At 41.9% G+C, this 22538-nt stretch overlaps 2 protein-coding genes across 4 annotated transcripts in view; one reads left to right on the top strand and one right to left on the bottom strand.

Annotated features, from left to right (window-relative positions):
* Window positions 1-6152, top strand: part of SMC1B (structural maintenance of chromosomes 1B) — a 65874-nt gene extending 59722 nt beyond the window's left edge. For all 3 annotated transcript variants that reach the window (XM_077807442.1, XM_077807443.1, XM_077807440.1), the window contains 2 exons: window positions 5460-5570; window positions 5914-6152. In XM_077807442.1, the coding sequence (XP_077663568.1) occupies window positions 5460-5570; window positions 5914-6024 (222 nt within the window). In that variant the 3' untranslated portion in view covers window positions 6025-6152. The remainder of the gene's footprint in view (window positions 1-5459; window positions 5571-5913) is intronic.
* A 2936-nt stretch (window positions 6153-9088) lies between these two features.
* Window positions 9089-22538, bottom strand: part of FAM118A (family with sequence similarity 118 member A) — a 30684-nt gene continuing 17234 nt past the window's right edge. Inside the window, exons 7-9 of the mRNA XM_077807444.1 lie at window positions 22302-22334; window positions 9514-9597; window positions 9089-9262 (exon numbers count right to left, since the gene is read on the bottom strand). Of these exons, the coding sequence (XP_077663570.1) occupies window positions 9138-9262; window positions 9514-9597; window positions 22302-22334 (242 nt within the window). The 3' untranslated portion in view covers window positions 9089-9137. The remainder of the gene's footprint in view (window positions 9263-9513; window positions 9598-22301; window positions 22335-22538) is intronic.

Consider the following 22538-nt stretch of genomic DNA (forward strand, 5'->3'; position numbering starts at 1 on the left):
TAGAGGCATCTCACGCTCGTCTGTTCCACCTGCCACAACCTGGGCCTAATAATAAATGACAAGGAGTTAAACCCCACTCCAGTGCAACACATAGAGTTCATTGCAGCCGTATTCAACTCCACTTGGGCCAGGGTCTTCCTCCCTGAGATTCTGTTCTGAGCCACGGTAGACCTCATCTCATTTTTGCATGCTCACTACTGCCCACACCTGCCCGAGACTGCTGGGTCACATGGGAGCATGTACTTACATGGTTTGGCACATGTGACTCCACCTCAGGCCCCTAGTGGCATGGCTGGCATTGGTCTGTGTCCACAACCAGTACAGTATGGCATACACCTGATGGCCATCAGCACATTTCATCTGCTGGTAGACACCTGCTCTGCACATTCTCATCCAGTTACCATCCACTTCCTATAAGGATGTGATTCTTTGAGTCTTCTCTCCAGTGACAAAACGTATAGCACTCTGCAACTTGAATCTTGTTGGTTCAACTCTTACTAAATAACCGTTTGTGCCCCTGGCATCGTACTCTCTGTTACATCTCTAAGAAGGTAACAGAGGAGTCGGGGAGCTAGAGGTGCTCATGGCTGACCTTTCCTATTGAGTTTTCCACAAGGACTAGGTATCCATGAGACTACATCCGAAGTTCCACCCTCAGGTGGTGTCAGAGATTATAGCTGATGTGAAAGTCTATCTACCTGTGTGTGTTACCTTAAACAGAAAAGGTGGGTGAGGTAATACCTGTTATTAGACCAACTTCTGTTGGTGAGAGAGACAAGCTTTCAAGCTACACTGAGCTCTTCTCTCAAACGTAACGAAGAGATCGGTGTAGCTCACAAGCTTGTTTCTCTCACCAACTAAAGTTGGTCCAGTAAAAGATATTCCCTCACCCACCTGGTCTCTCTAATATCCTGGGACCGACACTGCATTTTACCTTAAACCTCATTCTAGCAGGGAAGAGGCAGCATGACACTTGCTGGACATGCATAGGGCTCTTGCCTTTTACCTGCAGAGGAAGAGAGATTTTCAGAAGTCTCCTAGTCTTTTTGTATTATTCATGGAACAACTGAGAGGCCATTTGCTCCCAGATACTGTTGAAGTGGAATTGAGGGTGTATTCTATTTGACTACAAATGAATGTCTCCCTTAAGTGCGGTGTGAGAGCACACTTAACTAAAGCTTAAGCAGCATTGGTAGGTTTCCTTTTCCTTTCCTACTACTGACATCTGCAGAGCAGCAATTTGGAGTTTGATTCTTATCTTTGCGAGATATTATGCACAAGTGCAGGGGTTCTCAAACTTCATTGCACCGCAACCCCCTTTTGACAACAAAAATTACTACCCTGATTCCTGCCACCCCAGGTGGGGGGGCCAAAGCCCCACTGCCCCTGGGGGGGAGGGGGAAACCCGAAACCCAAGGGACTTCAGCCGCAGGCAGGGGGCCTGTAACCTCAGCCCCACTGCCCAAGGCTGAAGCCCTCAGACTTCGGCCCTAGACAGTGGGGCCTGGGCTTTGGCTTTGGCTTCTGGCCCCAGCAAATCTAAGCCAGCCCTGGCAACCCCATTAAAATGGGACCCACTTGAGGTTCTGACCCACAGTTTGAGAGCCACTGCGACTAGTGCAAGCAGCTACTGCTGCAGCTTCTCTAGGCAGAGCTGTTCGGTAATCTGTGTCATAGTACTCCAGGCATACACCTCCATTTAAAGTGACGCTGCTTATGAATCGGCTGAAGTGCATTATACTTGGAGACAGTCACTCAAAGAAAGGGGTTATTCACGTTGTGGTCACTTGAGTTCTTCAAGATGTGTTGTCCCTATGTGTAGTACACTACCTACCCTCCTTCCGTGCTGCCTGGTTTCCCCCTACTGGGAACTGGTGGTAGAGAAGGAACAACAATGGCAGCAGTCCAGCAGCCCCCTTTCTCCATTGGGTGTGGAACATGAGGAGAGCCGGAGAGCACGCACAAACCACACACACTGCTAGGGGAAAATCTCTGAACCTGAGTACTTGGAGCACATGCACAACCTGAAGTGCACTACACATAGGGACAACATATCTTGAAGAACTCAAGTTACTACAAGATGTAGCCTTATTAATTTCTGGATTAATATATTGATTGATTTTATATTAATCATAGTGACCTGGGTGAAGAGTTCAGCCTCCTAAATGACTACAGTATCAGGATTAGCAGGGTGAGATTCATCATTAGGAATATCATTAGCCTTGGAGACTCTAGGAACACATGGGAAACAATGATCACAGCTGATGTACTTACAAATTCTCAACTGTCCTATTAAAATCTTACTAACCTGATATCAAAAACACTGTAACAGGTAAGAAAGGTATAACATAGCATGTCTAGTCTTAATACTGGTATCACTTACATTTCCTGGTAGGGATGAAGTGTGAACCATTATTCTCTTCACTGTCATAGTCACCAGTGATTGCCATCCTGGCGTCTCCTTCCCCCGAGGCACTAAGGCGAGGATACAGCCTTTATAATGTGTTACGCTGATGCCCTCTGTTCCATGTATAAGGGTTTCAGCCCCTTTTCCTTATGTGGGTTTCCACACTCCACTAATTTCAGGGTGTCTTGTTTTTTCATAGGCTAACACCTTAGTTATCTTTATTCTCATTAACTAAGTTACTGTAGCAACTTGAGGTTATTAAAGAATCCCCCTGAAATGTTACTGTCTGGCATCTTGCGATATTAACTGGCACATTGCAGCATATTTTCCAGTCTATTGTTGCATAGTTTCCATAACATCAGCACTTTACACATTAGGATATAGAGGTGAAATATAAATATTAATTAAATATACCTAAGATCTTTTATTCTTGGCTATAACGATGATTTACCCTTTAATATTCTATGAAGGTTTGCAAATACAAATCTTAAGAAGCTAAAACTATTTTAGGCATTTGAGACAAAAAAAAGGGTTTCAAAGGAGAGGTGTTAGAAGTATTCGATATCTTCTGTAAAACACATCCCAACCATAAATGTTCTCCTCTTGAAGAATAAAGTCTTTAGCTTGTTTGTAAAAGAAATCTGTGTCAATAAGGATATTTTTAGAATTCTTTGTGAGAGTTTAAAATGAAAGAGGAGGGGTAAATAGATTTACTTTATGACTTTGTTTATAGCTATAGCACCACATCCTAAGCATCACTCCTCTTTGGAATATCCTGCATAGAAAACATCCTCACATTCTCTTTGTAAAATTTTAGAAAGAGATGTGGTTGACTAAGTTTGTTTTCTTGTGATAAAGATCATGTGTATACCAGAGCAGTGTCCTGTACTTTGAGAAGAGGCTCATTGGTTGTTTGCCTTTTGATCTAATAGTTCCTAGATTTACAACTTATCATTTGTAGTACATTTTACAGCTTTCAATTAAATATTATCAAATATTCTCTGCAAAGCCGCAGTCACAATAACAGTTCTATACATGTTTGAAAATGTAGCATAAAATAATGTAGCATATTTATTAAAGCAAAACGGAAGTTAAACTGCATTCCACAGTTAGTGTAAACTTACTGGGAGGTAAATATGGAATTATGGCTAATGAAGTGTCATCCTCTTTGACACTTGGTGCCTGTCACTACTTGGCAAAAAGCAGAGACTTCCTAGGAATTTCTTTAATAATAGTTAGGGCCCTGCAAAATTCACGGCCATGAAAAACACGTCACTGACCATGCAATCTGGTCCCCAGCATTAGAAATGTGGTCTTTTGTGTGCTTTTTACCCTATGCTGTACAGATTTCATGGGGGAGACCAGCATTTCTCAAATTGGGGGTCCTGACCCAAAAGGAAGTCGCAGGGGGGTCGCAAGGTTATTTTTGGGGGGGAGGAGTTGCAGTATTGCCACCCTTAAGTCTGAGCTGCTTTCAGAGCTGGGCAGCTGGAGAGCAGTGGCTGTTGGCCACGCCCCACCAGCAGCAGTGCAGAAGAAAGGGTGACAATATCATACCATGCCATACTTACTCCTGTGCTGCTGCTGGTGGCGGCTCTGTCTTCAGAGCTGGGATCCTGGCCAGCAGCCACTGCTCTCCAGGTGCCTGGTTCTGAAGGCTGCGCCGCTGCTGCCAGCAGTAGCACAGAAGTAAGGGTAGCAGTACTGCAACTCCCCCCACAATGACCTTGTGCCCTTCCCACAACTCCTTTTTGCATCAGGCCCACTACAGTTACAACACTGACATTTCAGATTTAAATAGTTGAAATCATGAAATTTGCAATTTTTAAAATCCTATAACTGTGAAATTGACCAAAGTGGACCATGAATTTGGTAGGGCCCGAATAATCGTGTAATAATTTCATACAATAAGCAACCAAAAAACCCACTAAACCCTAAGCATGTGAGCTATCATTCTCTAAGCGAATGTATGAAAATAATTGTTGCAAAATTCAGTCAGAGCAGTCAAGATTGTAATTATGTAAAATTCATTAATAACTATTTTGTATCAATATTGAGTCTACTCAAACTCTTCTCATTGCTTCAGTTTCCTCAACTGTAAATGGTGATCTTACCTGCCATGGGAAAGACCTGAGACACCTTCAAATGACGGGACCTTTATATATTTGCCAGTGTTTTGAGTTTTCAAATTACAGAAAATAATGTTTGGAAATACTTTAAGCATATTTTTCTATGTACTTTTTGCATATGAACAGATTAGTATCTATACAGTACTTATTGGGATCCAAAGAGTTTGGGGAAGGTCTGGTTAGTGCCAACTTCTTGGAGATCTTCTGCTTTAATAAGGCTAGAGGGCTTTAAATTGAAAATTAAAAGAAAAAACTTTCCTTAACTTTAAGTGCGTATAATACTAACTCCTTATAAAAGTTGAAAACTAGTCAGCTTTTAAAATCTTCAGTTCAAAATAATTTCAACAACTGTGCCTACTTATGACATAGCAGATAAAAATGTACACATAGAAGTGTGATTGATGTGCTTCTAATTTTCATTTAGGATTTTATCTTCTGTTGTGGTATGAAGTCTCTTTCATTTGCCTCAAATTATAAATTTAGCTCTGTGCAGTAACATTTTACAGCTAGTGAAAACCATTTTCTGCCACATAAAACAGCACAGTAATATGCATTTGTAATCTGCATCATATTATGTAAGTGGTAACAAGCTGTAAAATTTATGGCTTATACATGGAAATCCACCTAACTTAAAAGCATTGTCAAGTAAAATGCCTTATGTTAACTTTAGAAATATCACATTTCTAAAGTGGATTGTTTTCATATACATTTTTAAAAGCCCCAAACCTGTGGGGTCATACTGTGAACCTACATCATGTACAGTGTCTTGCTTGGCCAGTTATAGTCTCCCTTTTACCCTGCCCAATTCATTTATGAATTCTGTCTACTGAGTAATTCATTTCTTTTCCCATTGTTCCCTAATTAATTGTGATTTAAATCTGACAGAACCCACTTATCCTAAAATGTGTGGCTTTTCTTCAAAGGTATCAAGCTTCATCAAAGAGCAGGCACAGGAACAGTGTCAGATGATCGTTATTTCTCTAAAGGAGGAGTTTTATTCCAGAGCAGATGCATTAATTGGAGTCTGTCCAGAGGTACAAATAATTTTTATTCTTTTCTGTCTTGATTTCAATCAAATTAAATTCATATGGCAGTTAAACTATAAAAAAAAATTCCAGCTGCAGCCAATTATTTCTTAAGAAATGACCCCCCCCCCCATGTTCATTTAAAAAAAAAATCTCTAACAACTGTATCAAGAGCTAAGTGATTCAAATGCATTGTTTGCCATTCAGGAATAGTCATTGGTAATTGTTTAATAGCATTCCAGAACAAGTGATTTATAGTTAAGTGGTCCTTCTGGTAACTGCATCATCTTATAGGTAATGCTTATTTTTAATATATATGCTTGTAAACTGATTTGATTCTTCCTCCTTTCAGCAAGATGATTACATGTTTAGTCAGGTACTGACTCTGGATCTTACTGTGTATCCAGACGCTGATGACAGTGAACGAAAAGAGCAGCACAGATACAGTTCCACATTGGAATAAAACATGAAAGTTTCAGGGCCATCTGTGAATAACAAAACTGTAATTCCTACAGCCACCTTTATGACACGTTTGTAAGCTTTTTGAATATTGCTTTTAAATCTTCTTGTACAGAAGTCAAAGAATTTAGCTTCATAGTTCTCAAAGCCATTACTTAGAATTTGGAGAAAAATAAATGATTGTATTACTTGACCTAGTTTTGTTTAGGGTTTTATGGAGTACATGTTCCTGTTGTGTTACAAATTCAAAATAAGCTTTCAAAAGATATTACTGAAATTGGTAAATTCTAGTGACTAGTGCCTAATCTCTTTAAGTATGTTCTTGTTGGTTAGCATTAAGATAAACTATTAGGTCCTATTAAGATAAAAACTATGAATGATTAACTTTTTGAATATGGATGTTATGTTAAATTCATATGACTGCTGTCAAACGCAAACCTCATCTGTAAAGGTAACTTTTTGATGTTAAAATATTGAGAATTAAAATGTTGGAAAAAATCTTGAAATGTACAGCATTTTTTACTTTTTATCAGGAAGATTCTCACTACAAGGTTTCAGATGTGGTTAGGTTAAATATAAAGATACAAGTTCTAGTAGCTTAATTTTTTTTAACTGTATGGATTAGAAGGGAAGGAGACATTTTCTGTTTCCAACGCTCATAAAAGACCAACTTTACATTTCTCCTGAAATTGAATCCAGAGCTTCCTGTGAGGCCCAGGAACTGATGAAAGAGGCGAGATGCATATTACATGGCCATGTTTGCTGTTCATTGCCAAGCCACAAAGAGGTATACAGCTTCCCCTCTCCCCCAGTCAAAACTGTTCCTTGGTGAGTTCCCCCCCTGCCTTTTAGCAAACAGCCAGCTAGCACAGATGGAAGACAAGGTATATTAATCACAACACTTTATGGCCAGATTGCAATACCCTTACTCATAATGTCCAATGAACAATATTATCTTCCACCTGGCCTCTAAAATCCTCAGTAAATACACAAGTTTCCATTTTTAAAAAATTATATAAATGTGTAAATTAATTTCTACAGTAGCATTAGTAGAGCCAGATGCATCATTTAATGAACGTTTAGGTTTATGGCCTATTTCCTCCACTTGGGAATCCAGACTTAGTCTTATTCAAAACAGGATTTCAAAGCAAGTTACTTTTTGATTAACTGAATGCATCACACCGAACCGTCACATTCTAGGTATATCCCTTTCAACTATATGTTTCCCTAAGCCAGTTGCAAGTCTGTCCTTATAAGATAACTGAAACATGCATATTCTACTGGCAGTAGAATAGATGTTGAAGAAATCCCACACACAGCCATAATGGGCCACATAGCAACTCTGCTTTTAATGTGCATACATGGAACTATAAGAGATCCCATCACTACTGCAATGTGCATTTTTCACAGTGCAGTTGTATGGCACTATAGGCAAGAATGGCTGTTTTACAAGTTGCAATTTTCAGTCGTGTTTAGACTTGAAGAGTCTCCAGTGGTACGTTTTAAAAAATGCAAAATTAATTTTACTTGTGATTTAAAAACACTTCACATCACATCAAATCGATCCTAAATTTAAGTGTGTGTGTATGTGCAGTGGGAAGGCAGTTATGTAGTGTTGCTCATGGGAAAACTAAAAGACAAGTTAAATAGGTTATATCTGAGGAACCAACTGAATGGATGAGATGCTCAGATACTATGGTGATAGGGACCATAAAAGTACCATAGAACAGAGTTCAATAAAAGTTTATTGCAGTAATTTTAACCTATGACTGCTGTGTTAAAACAACCTCAAAACTATACTGTGCTCACAGCAGCCTCAGGAAAATAGATGCAAAAATGACAGCCTAATCCAGCCACTTAATCAGCCATCAGTATCTGATTGATTCTAATTAAAGAATCATTATTTTTTTAACGCTTTAGAATTTCATTTAAAGAAATCTGTTTGCTCCAGGACAACACAATTTTGGGAGAAACTAACAAGTTTTACAGGATACCCCCTCAGAAAAATCCAAGCTCTCACAATAGAATTTAAATTTGGTAGTCTAAGGACAGGATTCAGCAAGGGTCTTAAGCATGTTTTACTTTAAGCATATGGAGTAATCACATTGGCTGCAGTGGAAGTGGTTAAAACTTGATGAGCTGGGGGTTGTAGCAGTTCTCTACCACACATAATTAGTGGACTGCTTTAACTATGCAACAGTGAAAACATCCCTGTAATCACTACTTGAAATACCAAAAGCATGTCCTGTCCTTGAAACAAACTGAAATATTTTCATTCCAATGTGAAGTGAATCCCAGTCAATAAAGAACAGCCTGTATGCTGCTGTTGACAATTTTCATTTATATCCTCATTTCCCCCAATGTTAATTGATACTAAAAGGTACCAGATGACAAGTGAAAACTGAAATATTCATAGTACAGTTGTATAGGTCAGGTATTTGGGCTTTATAAAACATGAAGATGGTGCATGCTCCAAGGAGCTTATAGTTCAAGGTTCAGATCCTGTAAGTAGCTTTGTGCTGACAGCCCTCTGGGCATATGGAGCTTAACCGACTCAGTGAAAGGTGCAGGGGCATAGAGCAGCTTGGAAGAGGAACCAGGAATAAGAAAGTAGATGGAAAAAGGGGGTGGGTGGGGAAGAAATAAAACATGCAAACAAGATGTCTGAATAACAACAGACACACAAGGTGCTATTCTTGTTTGCAGTTCTTTAAAAATAAATTAATTTCAACCTTACTTTCTACTTAGTGTCTCTTTATAGGCTGTGCCAGTTTCACTTTCAAGTGTTTAAACCCCACCCTTCTCTAACTTTTAGTTTAGGTATACTTAACACTGCCTTTTTCTGGTGGTGTGGAAATGAATCCTTGTCTATATTTTTCAGACTTTTACTTTAACCTTAGAAGCTAACATTCTGACTGTAACCTAACAGCTTTTAGCTCACGTTCTACCCCCAGCTACTCCCTGCTCTTGACTGAGACTAGTTCACTTTGGGAGAGAAAAAAAATTGCTAAGAGCAGCAGCCTACTACGGTGTGTGAAGGTAAACTCTTAATGCCATTCCAAGTTGTTGTTGTTGCCAGGAAGCAGGCCTGTTACAGTCAATGCCAGGTAGAGAAAGTCACTGAAATTCTGGAGTAGTGAGAGCCCAGTTCTCTGCTTCCCCGTCCAGCGGTCCTGCGCAGTTGCCCTGCACTTGGGTTTCAAACTTCTTTACAACGCCCAGGTCATCAGCAGAGGTATCAACTGACGAGAACCAAAAAAAAAGAAGTTGTAAATAAGTCACTCATAGATTCGTAATAAACTGACTATTACCTAATCCAGTTAGGTATTTAAACTGGCTTGCAACCACTTACACCCCCTGGAAATGTATTGAGAGATTCTGAACTTTTTAATCCACTTTAGCCCTGGAAATAATTAGCTCTGAAAACTTTTCAGAGATTTGTTTTTAAGCATCTTGGAGTTTTAAGATTTTATTTATTAGGGGGTGAGAATACCATTAGCTGCTTGTTTGACTCTCTTAGAAAGATCCAGGTCATTTTCTCCTAACTTTCTCTTTGCACAGTCCACACATGAAGTCCCTGCAAAACAGATAACTTGAATTAAAAAAAAAATTATGTACAGCTATATTAAAATCCTTCTTGTATTATTTTTAAAACACATTATTTCAAGCATCACATATTAAGCGACACACAAGTAGTATTGGTCCAGCTGGAAGCTCTTCTATTTGGGTCTTGTAACCAAAGATCCTGCCTTCTGTTGTGCAGTGAGTTACACTGTACTCCTTAAAGGAGTACTTGTGGCACTTTAGAGACTAACCAATTTATTTTGGCTTGTGGACAATCGGTGCTCCCTCATTTTCCAAGCAAGTCTTTAAAAACACCTGTTGCTTTACAATGTACTGCTAGCAGGTAGAGCTGTTCAGAGAACTGATTACCTTCAAATCCCCACTATTTCACCTCCACTTTAGCAGGTAGTTCCTCCAGGCAAGTGGTTTTCAAACTGCAGATCACAACCTAGTACTGGCTCGCGGCGGCTCTGGTTAGCACAGCTGACCGGGCCATAAAAGTCCTGTTGGTGGTGCTACCCAGCTAAGGCAGGCTGGTCGCTACCTGTTCTGACGCTGCGCTGCACCCTGGAAGCAGCCAGCAGCAGGTCCGTCTCCTAGGCCGGGAACCACGGGGCTCTAAGCACTGCCCCTGCCCTGAGCACCAGCTCTGCACTGCCATTGGCCAGGAACCAGCCAATGGGAGCTAGGGGTGGTGCCCATGGGCAAGAGCCATGCGAGCCACTTGTGCGCCTCGGAGCTGGACCTGCTGCTGACCGCGTCTGGGGCGCTCTGCAGTGCCAGGACAGGTAGGAAGCCTGCCTTAACACCCCTGCTGCGCTGCTGACTGGGAGCTGCCCGAGGTAATCCCCTGCCCTAGCCCTGAGGCCCCCAACCCCTCATCCCCCAGCCCCACCTCAGAGCCCTGATGCCTCCCACACCCCAACCCTCTGCCCCAGCCCTGAGCCCCTCCCACACCCCCAAACCCCTCATTCCCAGCTCTGTTGGGTCACAGGCATCAATTTTTTTCAACTAGGTTGCCAGAAAAAAATTTGAAAACCACTGCTTTAGGCTTCCCCTCTCTGTGGATGAGCAGATTTTTTTCTGTTATATTTGTTCCTCTCTGCTTAGTGCCTCCTAGTCGGGAGAGAATTTTTGAGAACATGAGTTTGCAGGAAACCAGTATTGGATGAGAAAACCACAGTGTAGCAGGACCAGTTAGGATCCAACAGGCTCCTGTTCATGGCCCAGCTGTGCAGTAGTATGCCAGCTCCCCCACTCCACTATATGGCAATGTGGCAAGCAAGCCTTATGCTATTTAGGGCAGAAATTCAGCAGAAACATCTTGCTTCACATAGTCTCCAAGAAAGTTGTTTTTCTGGCTACTTGGTGTTTTAGCCCAAAATGAAACAGCAACAAGGGTTGACTCCAGCAGGAGCTACTTGGGAGCAGAAATTCAGCAAGGTCTGGCCTTTAGGAAGCAACAAGCTGGAGGTCCTTGGCTATTTTTTCCCCTTCGGCCTGGGGTGAAATATGGTATCCAGGAATGTCTCCAAGAGGCTGGTACGTCAAAGGGGCAGGAAGAACACAAAGGACTGAATGCCCCACTCCTTTCAGCCTGCCCACAGCAACCAGGTGTTTTGCCCCAGTTGTTCCAGAAAGGGCATTAGCTAATCCTAGTTGTGGTGCTGCCTGGTCTGAACTCCAGCTCCCTCTCTCTGCCAACACCATGGACACCCAAGCCACAGTTTATAAAACCAACAACAAAAAAAACCCTAAATACATCAGGACAACCTGAGGGTTTTGTGCAGTGATTCTGTTCCCCCTCTGCTCCCTGAGACACCTGACATTTTCCACTCCTTTCACTGTGTTCCTCAGCAGCATGTCTGGCCCATACTATGGGCATGCTCATGTCAGTTGACCCTTGTTTCTGTGCTCCCTTAAGTGTGGCCTAGTCCACATCAAAGAAGCTTATTGGAACATCTCCGAGGGTGAAATTTGCCTGCATTTAGTTTCCTAGTGTATTAGGCTTAGACTTGCGCGTTTTATTTTGTTTGGTAATTTACTTTGTTCTGTCTGTTATTACTTGGAACCACTTAAATCCTACTTTTTGTATTTAATAAAATCACTTTTTGCTAATTAATAAACCCAGAGTATGTATTAATATCTGGGGGGGGCAAACAGCGGTGCATCTCTCTGTGTTATAGAGCGCAAACACTTTGAGTTTACCCTCTATAAGCTTTATACAGAGTAAAATGGATTTATTTGGGGTTTGGACCCCACTGGGAGCTGGATATCTGAGTGCTGGAGACAGGAGCTCGTCTTAAGCTGTTTTCAGTTAAGCCTGCAGCTTGTGGGGGATGTGGTTCAGACTTGGATCTGTGTTTGCAGCAGGCAAGCATGTCTGGCTCAAACAAGGCAAGGTACTGAAGTCCCAAGCTGGCAGGGAAAATGGATTCAGAAGTAGTCCAGGCACATCAGGTGGCAGTCCTAAAGGGATTTCTGTGATCCAACCCGTCACATATGCCAGATCAGCTGAGCTTGCTGTTTTACTGAACCCAGTAGTAGCTTTCATCCAAGTGATGTTTGGATGCAGAAGTTTCTAGTTCATATAATTGGCCTGCCCTCTCCAACAAGGTTAATGGCTATGTGCCCTAAAATGTTAGCTGGAGGGAGGAGAGTGCACCATGGTGTTGCACAGCTGGAAAACTACTTCAGCTAGGCTTTTAAAGTTTAGAGGATGACTGTATGAGCAGGAGACCTCAAACACGATTACAGAGGCTAAGGAGCAGGGGAAGAGCAGAGCTGGGTGTGAGTAATGTTTTTTAAAATGGTATTCCCACTTTTAAGGGGCAAATCACATACAAGAGCACCAGCAAAAGCATCAGAATCTGTACAACAGAGAAGGGTAGCCCAGTGGATTGATGGTATCTTTCCTATTTCTGACATGGTTAGTTCAACACTTCAATAAGATGCCTTTGTGTACTGTGACCAAAAAGGTAAGAAGAAAAAAACCTCTCAAACCAACCTGAGATTGCTATTTTTATGGGAAAATAGGGTAGAACTTTTTTTCAGTTTAAGGCTTCTAAATCAAATTAAAAAAAAACAACTGCATTTGATAGGTTCTCAAAACAGTCATTCCCCATTGATTTTCAAGTTCTCCTGCTCCATCCATCTTATCTTTCCACCTTTCCCTGAACTAGAAAGCAGTCCGTGAAGGCCAGTGTTACTTTTCCTGAGGAATTTTTTTTGGGTGTTCTTCCTGGTAGGAAAGAGACTGGGCACATTTCACCCAGTGTTGCTTTTGTCCAGGCTGCTGTGGTTGCAGACATTTATTCCATGCAGGGTGCGTGCACTCAGTATACCCAAGTTAGCAGTACCTATAGGAGCGACGCTTACACTCTGTCTCACCGCCTGCAGCTAGAGTCAGAGCCTCCCATGTGGTATTTTTCCTCATGTTTTTAGAATGAGAATTTTTAAATAGTTAGGATCCTATAGTTGTTAGCTAGCTTTAGTCTCCATGTTATATAGTACTATGCCCTCACCAGGGTTTAAAAGCACTCACTGTGGGGTGGCTATTCCCAATAATGAACACATGCACCCCCCCCCCACATGCTGTTTGTTGTGTGTAGCAATGTTGCTCCTTTAAACAGGATTCAAGTGACCTGAGACTTACACTAAAACAGAATCTCATGGAGCAAGCCATGGGCCAGACTCTGCTTCAGGGGCTGCTGCTGTGGACTATCAGCCCCATCAGTCTTTAAAGCTTATGCAGACCCGTGAGAGGCTGCCTGAGATAGACTCCTCTGCAGAGAAGAAGGGATCAATCCCCTTCTTCTGAGGAAGAGGACACAAAGCAAATCTGAGCCATTCCAAGGCTCAAAGAAATTCTTACCCCTTTTCTACACACCACAGGGAATGTCACCATACTTCTCCTGGTGACTTAGACAGAGCAGGGCACTCTACCTTCTTTCTGGTGTCAATGCAATATCAGACCATATGTCAACCCAGCACTGTCTGCTGAACTGCCATTGAGTTGGGTATGGACATCTCAGGTCCTGTCAATCCCAGCACACACTGTGTCAGTTGTTTCTTAGGGGTCTACAAGAGAGGCAAGCTTCCATCTATGGTACCAATGCTGTTTTTGGTACCTAGCACTTTGTTAACCTGCTCAACATCTATGTAACCAGCTCCCAATCTGACACAGATTTCCCCTTCGGCACTGACAGTGATCCTGGAATTGATGTTTTTCCCAGTGCTGAACGTGGTTACAATTTGAGTACCTGATTAGTGACAGTGCAATCTTCAGTACTGGCCAAAATTCTGATGCAGCACTGGACTGTAGGGATTGCTCCACCGTTATCAGCAGACTATTTGGGCGGCTCATTATACTCGAGGTCAGGATCAGCATCATCTTCTCCATCCTCTCGCAGAGCCTAGTCTTGCGAATCCTCTAGATCCCCTTTGAAGAACCATTATCAGTACCAAGATCATTCTGGAGACAGGGTGTTTGGCACACAGTGCCCACTGGCCTTTGATGCTGTACTAATTTCCACACTGGCATCTGTGGAGTACCCCATATTCTTTGAGATCCAGGTAAACAATTCACTCGACACAGATTACTGAACCATATGGTTGTTTACCATCAGCCCTACCTGGAAAGGAGGTACAGGCTGATGTGGCAGAAGCAGAAATACCAATACAGCAGGAGGAATAACCATTAACTTAGGAAGGGGTTCCTGTTCCTCCACCCCATTATACTCTTCACCTGATGATTCCATGATCCCTGACTCATCTTTTCCAGTTCCAGAGAACCTTCTAAGGAGACTGTCTGCAGCTGTGTGCGTCCAAGTTGAGTTTATCCACATGAATGCCGAGAAACCGCTGGTCATTCTGCAATCTTCAGTTCCAGGAAAGGTAGCCCTCCCTATAAAGGAGGCTGCTGAAGTCAGCAAAGTCCCTGTAGAACATGCCTACATACCAATGAATGTTACTATGTTCTCATGCAGGGAGTAGAGTGTTTCTATTCACACTCTGCTCCCAATTTGCTTGTGGTAACTGCTGCAAATAAGAGGATGTGACAAGATAGATAAGTCTACCCCAAATAATAAAGAGGCCAAGAAATTGGATTTAATGGGCAGAAAAGTTTATTCCACCTCGTCCTTGCAGATGTGCATCACTAATCAGCACACAGTCTCATCTAAAGATGTTTTTATTAAATTGGAACAAGGTATCCAAATTCGTTTATAAAGAAACTGCTAGAGGATGTTAGGGAGGAGTTTAAAGCTTTCTGGGGGAGGCTTGTCTAGTAGAAAAGACTTCACTGCCGTCAGCACTTGATGTGACGGACACCTCATCCAGGCTTATGGCCTCTGCTATAACCTTGAGGTGGGCATCCTGGCTGCAGAATTCTGGTATTACTCCTGATGCACAAACTACAGAAGACTTACTGTTTGGTGGACAATCTCTGTTCTCTGATAAAGTGTATGAAACATTACATTCATTTAAAAACTCTAGGGTCATGTTACGGTCCTTAGGCGCTTATACCCCAGCAACTAAAAGACTCCATTATGGGAGTCAGCAACAATTTAACCAGTACCCCCAACCATATTTTGGACAGGCCTCCTACTCCATGAGACAACACGACTCTTCCAAGAAGCAGCATAAGCCTCACCGGAGAAGACCCTCAGGTTTTAGTTTCCAACAGATTGCCAGCAGCTAATGAAAGACAGGCTAACAGTCATTTTGACATGCCCGTTGAGGGCTGCACACCAGTTGTATGAATTCCTACAATTCCCCCCTTCCCTATTTGGGGACAGGCTGACCCACTTCCTCAGTGCTTGGGGCTCAATAACCTCAAACAAGTGGGTCCTAAACACTAGGACTGGGTTATGCCACTCAAATCCTATTCATTCCACTTTCACACTCTCCTACCCTGTTCCTTTACATCATGAGTCATTGCTTCTTCAGCAAGTCCAGATCCTTTGGGATCTGTGGAGAAGGTCCCTCTGCAGCATTAGGGAAGCGGATTCTACTCCCGGTACTTCCTTATTCCCACATCCAAGGAAGGGGTAACGTTCAGTCTCAATCTTTGTGGTCTCAACAAATACATCAAATTTCACATAGTTAATCTAGCTATGATACTTCCTGCCTTGAATGACGACTGATTTGCCACACTCAATCTCCAAGATGCCTGCTTTCATGTGGTGATTCTCCCAAGCCACATGGAGTTCCTGAGATTCCTAATAGGTGCCCCATGCATCTTTACCAAAGGCTGCCACCACTGCTGTGCACATCTTATAAAGAAGGGAATTCACATCTTTCTACTTCAAGATGGCTGGCTGCAGAGGTGCACATCCAAGGAACAGGTTCATTTCACACTGGACCTTTTCAATCATCTAGGACTGATTTTGAACAGGGAACAGTTACTGCTGATTCCAACTCAAAAAGTAGAAGTTCTCTGGGCCCTACTAGGCTATGAATTTGAGAATTTCTCTCCCATTTAAATGAATCCAGAATATTCAATGCCTGTGTATGGACCTCCAGTCTCAACTTTTGACTGTGGTCCAGGTATGCCAGAAGTTGCTAGGCCATGTGGCTGCATGCATCTCCCACATGCGAGATTTGTCTTTGGCCTCTCCAGTTTTGGTTGGAGTTGTTTTTTTGCCGAAGCTACCACACTTCAGACAGGCTTATCGGAGTATCAAGACACTGGACTCTTTGCAGTGGTGGACAAATCAGATCAATTTATGTCAGGGTGTCCTCTTTCCCATTCTCCAACCAAAACTGGTTGTGGGGCATATACAGGATCATCACAGTGTCCACGGTTTACAGTCGGAACAGGAAGCATCCTTATATATCAACACTCTCAAACTTCAAGCCACCTTCAATGCCTGTCAAGCCTTTTGGGATCGGATCAAGGGAGTACCAGTTCACATACTTATTGACAATACCACTGCGATATATTATGTGAAGAAGCAGAGGGGAGCTCACTCCAGGCAACTTTGTCAGAAAGCAGTAAGGTTCTGACACTTCTGCATTTGTGAAGGCATCATGCTCAGCGCCTCGCATTTTCTTGGTTTGCAAAACCAGTTGGCTGGTTGTCTCAGTAGGACTTTCTCCAAGAACTACAAGTGGTGCCTGAAGAGCAGCATGGTCAGGTCCATCTTCAGGGAATGGGGTATTCTGTTGGTCAACCTGTGTGCAACAGAGGACAATAGGAAGTGCTGCCGATTTTATCCGGAAGTATGATGCAATCCAGGTCTCTAACCGAAGGCTTTCATCTGAAATGGATGGGGCCTGTGAGGTACGTGTTCCCTCCTATTGCCCTCATTTCTCAGGTGATCCTCAAGTTGAAGCTGGACCAGGCCAAGATGACTCTAACTATGCTGGTTGACCAAGACAGTGCTGGTTCTTCAACCTCCACAATCGGAGAGTTTGACTTCCCAGATCCCTTCCTCCACTGCCTGACCTACTGACATCACAGTCCAGTTGTGCATCCAGTGCTGAGCAGACTACACCTCGCAATGCGGTTGGTGCATACTTAGATGGGGATAAGAGTAGTGTTCGCAAGCAGTTCAAGAAATCCTGATTCACAGTAGAAAATAATCTATGAGGTCTACTTATTTGGCCAAGCGGAAGGATTTTCCTGATCTGGACAACATCAAAAGGAATTCAACCCAGTGGGTTTGTTTCCCTCTATTCTAATCTCTGCTTTGCAGTATATTCTGCTTTATTATATTCAGCAGTAATGCAAGGAACCTACAGGCTTGTATCCTGTAAGACACTGGCTTCGCCAGTTTGCTTGAGGCCTACAAACTCTGGCATAGATAAATTTAAGTAACTCATAAGTTTTGGAAATAGAAGGGGTGGGGGGGAATTTTGTCCATAATGACATTAGCCAATCACAGAACATGCACTTACACCAGCTTCTGGAAGGTTTTTGAACGAACATCTGACCTCAAGAATGCATGGTAACAAACTGATGTATATAATAATGGGGTGAAATCATAAATACACTAACCTATAGAAGGACACCTTAACATTAGTAAGGGGAGGAAATACAAATAAGGAAAAGTGGAGAAACCCGTACTGAATATGCATTAGACATGATAACGTCAGCGTAACATATTATAAAAGTGGCATCCCAGCCTGGGGGGGCAGTAAGAGAGAGAAATGTAGCCCTTGGGAGGGCCCAGAATGATGGCCACTGGTGAAGATGAGGAAGGTTTTGGTGATGAGGAAGGTACTAGCTAACATTTCCAGTTGTCTACATGGAATGGTGAAAGTCTGGCTGTTCAGATGTACTTTCTGTATTATCTCTATTTACCTTACTGAGTTAGAGTGTATAGGACTTTGCTAAATGTATTAATAAATTATTTATTTAATTATAAAAGTTCCTGTAGTGCAAGTGTTGCACCTGTGCACATCGTGGTGTCCAACTATATAATAATTTTAAAAATACTGGCCCTGATCTTGGGAGAAGAACTTATCAACCCACAAAGTAAAACTGGGAATTTGTATTAATAAACTATAGATCAGGCTACACCAAGTCAGCTCCTATTCAGGACATGTTAGGCTACTTGCCACATTTGAAATCTTCAGGGCTCTCTCTTAGCTTGTTAAGGATTTATTTGGCAGAGCTTGTTCTCAAACCCTATGGTAGGAAGATTTCTGAAGGATATCATTTTCCTGTTCCCACTAGGGAAGGAATTTATTTCTTTGTGGGATCTTAATAGTGCATTGGCTACCTTCACAGATCCTTCTCCTTGTCCCTTCTTTCCTAGAAGACTTCCTTTCTTGTTGCAATATCTTCCATGAGAGTCAGTGAAATAGTGGCCCTTATGGCAGGGCCCCTGTACACATAGTTCTTCATGGATTAAATATACTTGAGTCCACATTGGAAGTTTTTAAATCAAGTGGTTTTGCAATTTCACCTAAACTGAAGTTATTTACCTACCCATATTCTTTCCCAAGCCACATTCCTATCCTAAGAAACAACAGCTTCATACCTTAGACATGAAATGGTGTCTGCCTTTTTATCAGGCAAGGACTAAGCTTTTTTCAATGACCAGTAGCTTTTCATTTCTTTCGCAGATATGATGAAAGATCAGCCAGCAGCAGTACAGCAGATTTTCAAGTGGATAACCTCCTGCATTAATTAATACAGCTTACTGAGTAGCTCAGGCCACACCCTGCAGGGTCATTCAACAAGGGTTCAAGTGACTTCAGTGGCATTTCTTAATGACATTTCAAATTTGGATATTTGCAAGGCTGCTACATGGTCCTATGTACACATGTTTACCAAGCATCATGCTATAACAGCAGCTTCCAGATCAGATGAAAACTTTGGGAGGACAGTTCTGCAGATGCTATTTAGGTAGACTCTGAGCCCACCTCCTACAAGTATTACTTGCTAGTGACCTGACGGAAATACATGTCTGCAGCCACTCGAACAAAAAATGGTTACCTTCCTGCACTGCAGTTGTTCTTCTAGGTGTGGGTGCAGATGTATAGACCATGACCCAACTTTGTCCCCTCTCCATTGGCGTCTCTATTCTTCACATTTAGTGCAAAGGAAATGAAGGGATTTGAGGCTGCACTACCCTGATAAAGCCATGAGAGGGGCAAAGGCAAGAGGGCACAAGTGCCACCTGTACAGGTACTGCTATGTAAAGTTATCTGGCTTTGCTGAGCTAGGTGCACCCACATCTCAGTAGAACCTATCTGCACCCACATCACATACTGAAGAACAATTACACTACAGGTAGGTCATCATTTTACAGTATACAAGGCCTAGTACTACATGGAGTTCAGGCCTTTCTGAGAAGATTTTTCTCAGTATTTTCTTTGTCCTACAATGAAACCTGTCCCCATGTGCCAATTTGCTACCTGCACTTTGCTGACATATTTCCAATTCCAGGCAGTGTGGCTTCCCTCCCATTCCTTGTTTTCTCTCCAGTTTGATGCTAACTCTGATGGCCAATCTACAACATAAATGACTTGCTGATAGCCCACTTCTCTGAGATAACAGCTATACACTGACCAGACCTTTCAGCTGCTCCAGTCCCCCTACTTCATCAGTTTTCAGAAGAGTGCCTCAGTGCCCTCTCAGGATCTGGCCCACCTCTAGGCATTTTATCAGGCATTGGTCCTAGTCTAGTTGCTCAATGAAAGATTTCACAATTTGCATTTCTTCTGGGAACTCAAGTATTTGCTTTCCAGGAACTCATATTATAGAACAGGATCTGAATGTGGAAACTTGTCCATGGTGGGGATGCACCACTGTACTCTACCCTCATTTGTAAATGGAATTTCCAAAATGGGAAACAAGATTACCTGCTATCACGGAGAGAGCTCAGATAGGCCCCATTCAATTCAAGGGAACCGGCTGTCCCAAGAAGCTCATCAGAATTACTTCCTATAGTTCCAAGCAGTTAAGAAGGTGGTCTCTCTATTCTTAAGATTCCCTCTGAATTTGGTTACCATTCATATGAAAAGCAACAATAGGACCTTTGTGGCACACTCGCACTTCCAGTTTACTTGATGTTTTAAGTTTCCCTCTAATTTGTGGAGGTGTGTTTTACTTCTGGGTACTTCCCAGTTGTAATGGATCACAGAGTACCAGGTGCCCACTGGGGAGAAAAGTAGTTTACTTACCTACCCATAACTTTTCCTTCTGTGAAATGGCCACCTGATGCTCCAGGAGACCACCACTCAGGGCATCACCTAATCTGCATTAAATTCCAGTTGAAGGAGAAATCTCTCAATCCTTCCTGCAGAGAGAGATGGAAAAAATCTTGGGATTTCCTCATACTATGATCCTACTTTGCTGCAAGTCTTCATTTCCATTTGTATAATAAATGGTTAAGTAGATTGCCTGTCTCTAAGCAGGATAGTTTTTCCATAGTGTTTAGCAATCAGATTTTATAGTTTGTCTTCTCAGTTTGAGTAGTTGGCCAGGAAATTAGAGAGGCAGTCAGTTCTCTAAACAGCTTTACCTGCTGGCAATACATTGTGAAACTAGAGACACTTAAAAAAAAAAAAAAGCCCTCTATTCTCAGATGAGAAGGAATAACCCTATTGTAATGGGTCACAGAGCACCAGGTGCCCACAAGGGAGAAGGAAAAGTTATGAATAGGTAAATAAATAATATTTACTGACCAATAGCATATGTTTGCACCATTGGCCAGAGGATGTCAAATATTCCCTCCATAGCCTCAGAGTGAGGGATTCTTCTGGACCTGAGGCACCTGTGGACATTTCCATCATTACAATGGACACCAGGACCTAAACTAGGCCCCCACTATTTGGGCTAAGAAAAGCGGAAGGAATAAAATTTTTGCTTTTGCAGTGATATTGTATGACAAGCTCCATTCCTGCAGTGAGCACACTACCCTTTAGAACTCTGGGATCCACAGTCACTAGAGGGATTCCTGCTTTGGGCTGCTTAGAACTACACACCACGGCACCTGCTTCTGTTCTTGAGTGTAAGAGGGAGGCTGTCCCTTTTAAGTCAGGACATCCTTCTCCCCAGAGCCTAGAGACTTGTTTCTTGGAAAGCTACTAGCCTATGTTAAGGAACCATTCTTACCTCCATAGAGAATATTTCCAAAAAGCGTGAGCAAGATGGGTATTAAGTTTGCTGGTGATATAGGGTTGGGTGGTTAAGTTATTACAAGGAGATAAGTGAATGTGCAATATGGACCAGGGTTAAGATTTGTTTTCATATTTTCAGTTTCTGACTGCCCTTTGTTTGCTCTCTTCTGAAAGACAGATTTAGTGACTAATCTGAAAGGAACACAAGCATGAAATCTAGTTAGTTCGGTGAGTTAAACACAGTTTTAGATTCTACACTTGTCCCTAAGCCTCCCTGCCAATGTCTGGTTTTATAATTCGAATGTTTTCTCTCTGCTTGCAGCATGAAAGACCCACACAAATAATGGGAAATGAGTAATTAGACACAAAGTGCTTTAAAATGTCCAATGTAAACCAACAGGAGAATTTTACTCTACTTTTTCAGTTAATTTTAGATGTTATTTGTAGCAATAGCAGTTAAAGAAGTCTCAGAAGTCCAATTTTAAGTTGACGGTGTTGTTTTAATATTAACATTAACTCCCTTATATCATATGTTTAAATCTATTAGTCCTAATCTCTGATAAGGAGGGAGTACACCCATGAATGAGCAAATGCTGAACAGATTTTTACCATCTTTGACTTGCTTGACAAACAGGAGGCCTAGGGAAGATCAAAGTAAGCGGCAATAGGTAGGATTAAAGATTGAGGTTTTCTGCCTTTTCAGATTCACTATTTAATCCTTGTACTGCACAGCATTTGTTTGGGGGAAGAAAACAGCAGCAGTGCTCAGTACCTAAATCTGAAATTTGTTCAGTCCCAGCTATATGATGGAAAGTGTTCAAAAGGGTGGAGTATAGGTGGTTGGCAAATTAAAGTGACAAGTTTTAAAGCAAACTAAGACTGCACAAAGGTTAAATCGGTCTGATTAGCATGAATTGTCTGCCTTTTATGGCAACTGAAAGACAACAGTCATCTACCACTAAGGCAACTTGTGGGGGAAAAAACTAGGGAACACACATACATTTCAAAATCAAGGAGATTTTCATAGCCAAATCACAGCTCTGCAGTGATTATGTCTGTCGTCTTATTCAGACAGTAAATTAAGTAAGAGATTTCACCCATTATTACTTTTGAAAACTGTATTATAAAAATATTCTTTACCCAACAGTGTTGTACTATCCACTAGATCAGCATCTAGAAAGAGAGAACAATTCAACTGTGAACAACTAGTCTGGATATTCTTTAGTAAACTAAAGAACAACAAAAAACTAATAGCTTTTGAATAAAATTCTGACACTCCAGATCAAATAGTTGCTAGAAAAATATTTGTATCTTTTATATAATGCATGCTACCTACTAAGAGTCGAGCCCTTTTATTTTAGAAATAAAGCATGGTTA

Source organism: Eretmochelys imbricata, chromosome 1 (genome assembly GCF_965152235.1).
Source record: "Eretmochelys imbricata isolate rEreImb1 chromosome 1, rEreImb1.hap1, whole genome shotgun sequence".
NCBI classification, from domain to species: Eukaryota; Metazoa; Chordata; order Testudines; family Cheloniidae; genus Eretmochelys; species Eretmochelys imbricata.